This window comes from Seriola lalandi, unplaced genomic scaffold, assembly GCF_002814215.2.
Source record: "Seriola lalandi dorsalis isolate HSWRI2012SDOR001 ecotype SW California unplaced genomic scaffold, Sedor1 jcf7180002054351, whole genome shotgun sequence".
In the NCBI taxonomy this organism is placed as follows: Eukaryota; Metazoa; Chordata; class Actinopteri; order Carangiformes; family Carangidae; genus Seriola; species Seriola lalandi.
Window position 1 is genome coordinate 169,545 of NW_019524904.1, and position 6,174 is coordinate 175,718.

Below are 6,174 nucleotides of genomic sequence, written 5' to 3' on the forward strand. Positions count from 1 at the left end.
TTTAATAATAGTTGTATTTTTTTAATATGCAATAAAAGGGAATAAAACCAAGCTGAGATTTCATGAGGAAAAATCATCAGCCTGTTGACAGCCTGTTGTTTTTGGGGAATTATATTATTCACTTTTGTCGTTTTCAATTCCTCCTTGTCTGAAATGTTAAACAGCACTAGATATGAAATATTGAATGTTATTTTGAGCGGGTGGGGCAATCCAAATCACATGATTACTTAGTTTACACTGCAACACTCTGTATCTTTAATTAAAACCCACTAAATGCTAAACATGTTCATGATTTTTATCAGTCTGGTGGTCGGTTTGGCAGCTTCCCTGAGACACTGTATCCACACTCATGTTGTGGGCTCAGCTGAGTACTAGACATGAAGTGATAAATGAGACCTCCTCCAGGTTGTGATCAATTTTTTTCCCCCACCTTGTTATGAGAGTATCGACTTCTCCTCCATACAGTCGGCGGAGCAGTGAGTGATGGCAGTGGGGTCCTGAGGCCCTCGGCTGAATTAACAAACAGGAAAAGTGGGCTGTTGCCTCAGGGCCAAAAACTGTCTGGGGGTCCGGATGCTCGAGTTTTTCTGTGTGACGATTAGAGATGAAATAGTAAATTAGAAAATTAACAAGCTATCGCTGTCGCTATTTTGATAAGTGATTAATTTAAATTCATTTTTCAAGCAGAGGTGCTGAACGTTTGCTGATTCCAGTTCTTAAATGTGAGTTTGTGCTTTTCTTTGTTTTATCTTATTATAAACTTTGGTCAGAAAAAACAAGACATTTGAAGGTGTCACCTAAAGAAAACAGTTAATTGAGAAAGTAACTAGCAGCTAAATCGATAATGTAAATAACTGTGGGTTGCGACCTCCTGCATGCTTTACTTAAACGAAGTATGTAAGCTTATTTGCTTTCTTAACTGAGAGTCGGATGACAAGTTTGATACCACTCTGTTGAATATAAATCTTTAGCTTTAAAGGTGCTGGTAGACAGATTTTGTTACATCTGCACAGAACCAGGCTAGCTGTTTCTCCCTGTTTCCAGTCTTTATGCTAAGCTAAGCTAATCAACAGCCTTATATTTACTATACAGATACCTGCGTTATAACCCAGACCCCATCCTGTAAGGAGGCACATCTCAGTTTGGCCCTGGGGCCCCTTAGAAGGTTAATCCGGCCCTGGTGAAAAGGGGGTTAGGTGGTTTTATTTTATTGTGTTGTTTAGTGTGTTAGAGGGATAACAGGAGTTTTTCTTTTCACATTTTGCCTCTTTTGTGGTCATATTTCTCATTGAAAAACACACATTGTGCATATTCAACAACATTTATGTCCCAGTGAAGAATCTTGACATGGAAAAAAAAAGTTGTGACCGGGCTGCTGTGTGGCGTTTATTTCCATTTCCATAGTGTAATTTTAAAATCTGCAACATGGGAAATGAATGAACTCCCTGACCTCCGCATCTGTCTGCCCGTCTGACGTCACACTGTTGCAGGAGCGCACGGTGAGAGGAAGCGCACCCGGGTTTGCGCCATATGGCCGTGTGTCCTTCCCAGTCCTCCTCCTCACGCCAAAATAATCAAAGAACGGTACAAAGAAATGCGCCTGTCTCGCAACTCCACGTTTAACAGTACCGTGTCCCTTTAAAAACGTCTGACAAAAAGCCCATATGATCCCCGAGCTCCAATCACCAATTCCTTCTGCAAAAGCAGCCTCTGCATTTTTGTCTGTCTGAATGCTACAGCAGCACGGGGGGAAAAAGATTGTGGATAAGGCAAAAACTGAAGAAATGTGACAATCCAACGGTCATTTTCATGGCGAAGGGAAAACTGGTGCGAAAGGAGTTATTCTTGGACTCCTTTGAGCCTCGAAACGCTGGATCAAAATGGTAGGCTACAGAGGAGCGCTGCATTTTTGTTTATTTTTTTTGTCCCTATTTGATCTCTTGCAAATTTGAGCTACTTAGCAGGCCGATCAAACTTGCCACACTTCTGCCTTATTATGTGTTTGTACCACGGGCTGTCACTGGCGTATTTCGTGCTTTGTATCCTTTGCGGTGAAGTTTGTAACTTGCCGACATGGCACAAGTTGGAAATTGAAGCTGCTGAAAGAATGCAATGGCTACAATAGCTACATTGATGCGGAGAAGGAGTTAAATTCTTTCATATCAGGGCGCTTCTGCAAAAGCCTCAGGTCGTGACTGGTGCATATGTAGACAGGATGAGTGAAACTCAACTGCCCCCTTTTTTTCTCCAAGCCACACAGCCAGTGCAGGACAAGTTTGTCAGGCTTTGACATTCATGCATAAATTACAGAATCTGCTCAGTATAGTTGAACAGAAGAGTAGATGACACTCTTCTGGTCTCAATAACTTGAATGCAGGTGACACAGGTAGAGGTGAAACGGTCCTAGAGATGTAAAACATATCCATTTTGGCTGAAGCTGCATAGTACGAATAAATGCTAATGTAATTGTAGTGTTTGGTAGTAATAGTTTATTTGATAATGTTTAATTTTGTCTGTTGCATGAGGTCAGTCTCACTTTTACAGGCTAATATCCCTTGTCACTGTGGATAACTTGCATTTTTCCATGATGTTTTAAATCCTCCATCGGCAGATAAGATTAAGATTCTGTACAGACATACTGATAGAGTTAAGGAAGTCGAGGCAGATAGTGAGGCAGACAGTCAGCTCTGTCTCCAGGGTCATGTTAGGATGCCTCATTAGGAAAGCATGTGGAGCTTGATGCAGTGGTGGAGTAATCCCAGCGCGCGTTCACATCTGGAGGCTTGGGTTAATATCTGGGTCAGGTCACCGGGGTTAGCCCTGGTGCTCGCTGGGTGGCTTCTGGTGGGAGCAAAGAGGGAGTGAGAGGGTTTGGTTTTTGCTATGTTTTCCCTCTTTTTTTTCTGTTTGCTTTTTTTCTTTTTTTTTTTTTTTTTTTTTTTTTGAGCACATGAGAGTAAGCTGCGATAAACATAGTGCAAACTGTGCTTGGCAAATGTGCGAGTGATCAGAGGTAGTGTATCTTTTGACTGTTTTGGTAAACATGCCCCAGATAATTTCCGCAATTACTTAGTTGACATCAAAAGCGGATTAGTCTCAGCCAATTTTGTTTTTGTCAATAGCTTCAATTTTTAACCCCATCAATTCAGTTATTCATGGATGTCTGAATTGGGCCTGTGGGGTCAGGAGGCACCTGGACCAGAGTCTCTTATGAAGTGACTGTGTTTGAAAAGTACAAATAGCTGCAAAACAACCACAAACTGACACAAAATGAGTGAAAAGAGAGGAAAAATGACTAAAAAGAGATGCAAAACAACTACAAACAGGTGCCAAGTAAGTACAAAGAGATGCAAAAGAAGTACAAAATGAGTTCGACTTGGCACAAAATGACCCAAAGAGGAGAAAAGCGACCACAAAGAGACACAAAACGATGAAAAAATTGGCGCAAAATGACAACAAAGAGGGAGACAACAAGCACAGAGAGACGCAAGACAATATATAGATGCAAAATGACCACAAAGAGTCGCAAAAAGACCAGTGTCTCTCGCTGTTATGTTGCAAAGGTGGGAGGCCTTTTACATGTGAGTGCCTAGGGGCTCATTGTCCCATAATCCACCCATGGCCTTATTCGAATTAAAATGATTGCATTTGTCTTTCTCTTAATTTTGGTGGAAAATGTAAATCTGTCTCAGTTCCATGACCATTAAAGATGTTTATACTGTACGTCTTGGCCGCCTGAAACAGTTTAATTTCAGTCAGCATTGTGAGGTCCTGAGTAGCTCCTTCTCTGTCCTCCTCACAGGGTGCTCTGAGTTTTACGTAACTGTCTATTCAGGGCATTCCTGCCCACCCTTGACTTTGAGGCTTCACTGTCTCTGGGTGCTAAGCGAGGAAACTGTCTTTAGTCCTTGTGACAAGTGCAGCCATTCCCGAGCCCCAGCAACAAACTTCAGCAGACATCTTCGGCCCCTGGTAGGAGGCCATTCTCCTTGGAAACTCGGGCCGTACTGTAGGTGCTGCTAATTTATGCCCCTGAGATAAAGAATAGTGGACAAGCTGCAGACAGCAAGGTCAAGCTCGCTGGGCTTATGTAAGGTTTCTTTTGTTGTTGTTGGTTCAAAATGGCACAAGTTGGTTTGAAGTAAGTCAGATTGTTTTTACCCTTTAAATAAATCCACAATTTTATTGTTTCCCAGCAGTGCCTGCCAGCATCGGTGTCTTTTCATGTGGGGAAAACAGTTACTCTAATTTAACCCCTATGGCACTTTTTAAAAAATGGCTTTGAACTCCATTATCAAAGAGGCCAAACAGCTTTTTCTTTTCGTGCAGCTTGATATGAAGATTTCTATTAGCCTTTCATTGTCAGGCATTTGAAGATATTAAGAGAGTTTTAAAAAAGAGGGCCTTTCTAAAGAGTTCTTATAGCTTTTAGCTGAATTCAGGCCAGAGAGAGACTTAGGAGGAGCTTTAAAGCAGATGGGAATGAGTTTTCATGCTGTTTCCAGAGAATAGCCAAGCAGGAAAGCAGAGATTCTTGATCTGATAGTTACCACAAATATTTGTTCATACACACAGATTAACGTTTTGGTTTTATACTGGAATGACGTCCAGCTATCTGCCTAGATTTTTAAGCTCCTATCTGTGTTAGTGTTGCACAAATGTTACAAAGATTACGCACAGATCCATTTGAAAAATAAACTCAAATTCTTTAACCTCAAACTTATCACTTATTTGTTCAATTTCACTCTTTCTACAGGAATAGCTAGACATATTTGCGGAAACACACATTTGATTTCTTGCAGAGAGTTAGATAAGAAGATTGATACCGCTGTATGCTAAACATGAAGCTACAGCTAGCATCCGCTTAGCTTAGCATAAAGACTGGAAACAGGGGAGCTGCAGGTAACAAGGTCAGCTAGCACTTTATGTGCAGTTTGTTTACTTTGTACAAAAACCAAAGCGTAAAAACAATAGTTTGCTGTTTCGCAGGGTTTATGTGTTGGACTATTTCTTGGCTCTCCGCAGTTGCTGGGCAACCAGTGGAGACTCCAGGAAGTTACTGCTCCCAGTCTAGAAATGGTCTTATCCGGCACATTGCGTCCCATAAAACTACAAGTTGACATCCTGGCAGGTGTAGTTTTGATACCGTTCAACGAAACCACACTAGCCGCCCCCTGTTTACATTGCTTGTGCTAAGCTAGGCTAACCTGCTTCTGGCTCTGGCTTCATATTTACAGTACAGACGTTGGAGTGGTATCCATTGTCTCGTTTGACTCTCCATCAGAAAGCGAATAAACATATTCCCTAAAATGTCAAACTATTTCTTTAAGCTCATTATTCGACATTTCTCTGCCGTTCATTGATTGGTTGCAACTATAGAAAGCCGATGCTCCTCCTCTACCTCTTTTCATCCCCCGTCCTCTCTGACCTTCTCATCAAACATATCAACTGCCTCCACACAAACACAAACACAAACACACACACACACACACACACACACACACACACACACACACACACACACAAACAAACACAGAAGGAGTATTGCCACACCAGAGAGATTCCTCTGATAAGGAGCTCTCTAGAGTCTTGTGTTAGCCTCTCCTCTCTTTGTGTCATGCTATGAAAGGGATAATGAAGATATCACAGTGTAATAGCCCACGGGTATGTCTGCACCTGCTCGCTGCCGCACATCAGTGATCTTTTGTCTCTAATAGATCATTTCAAAGGTGCATCTTTCACCCTTTGTGTCATGTATTTATGAGATTTTTTTCCCTTCACTGACTTTTATTTTGACACTCTTGTTTGCATTTTACAAATAGAAATATCTCTGTTTGTGCAACCCTCCAAACTCTATTGTGCCACAGGTATTTGGCATCACATCCCTGTATTTACTGATGAATCCGTGCACAGCAGGTGAGTGTGTGCGGGCCGCATTGAGCACATGCGTGTGCGGCGCTGGCTTGGGAACAGTGTGTTATGACCCCAGCAGAGCGGTGGTGTGTGAAACGTTGTAACGTGTGTGCGTGAGGAGGAGATGCCAGCACCACGGGCCCCTCTCTTGGCCAGGCTTCCTGACTCAGCGCTTCCTCTCCCAGCTCATTGGCCCAGACTCAAACTTCCTGGCAGAGCTTCAGTGCGAACGCTCTAACCTCATCGCTGCCCCCCCACCCC

At 42.4% G+C, this 6,174-nt stretch overlaps 1 protein-coding gene across 1 annotated transcript in view; it reads left to right on the forward strand.

Annotated features, from left to right (window-relative positions):
- Window positions 1–1,713: 1,713 nt before the first annotated feature.
- Window positions 1,714–6,174, forward strand: part of zbtb47b (zinc finger and BTB domain containing 47b) — a 27,359-nt gene continuing 22,898 nt past the window's right edge. The window contains exon 1 of the mRNA XM_023407917.2: window positions 1,714–1,883. Coding sequence (XP_023263685.1) covers window positions 1,881–1,883 — 3 coding nt within the window. The 5' untranslated portion in view covers window positions 1,714–1,880. The remainder of the gene's footprint in view (window positions 1,884–6,174) is intronic.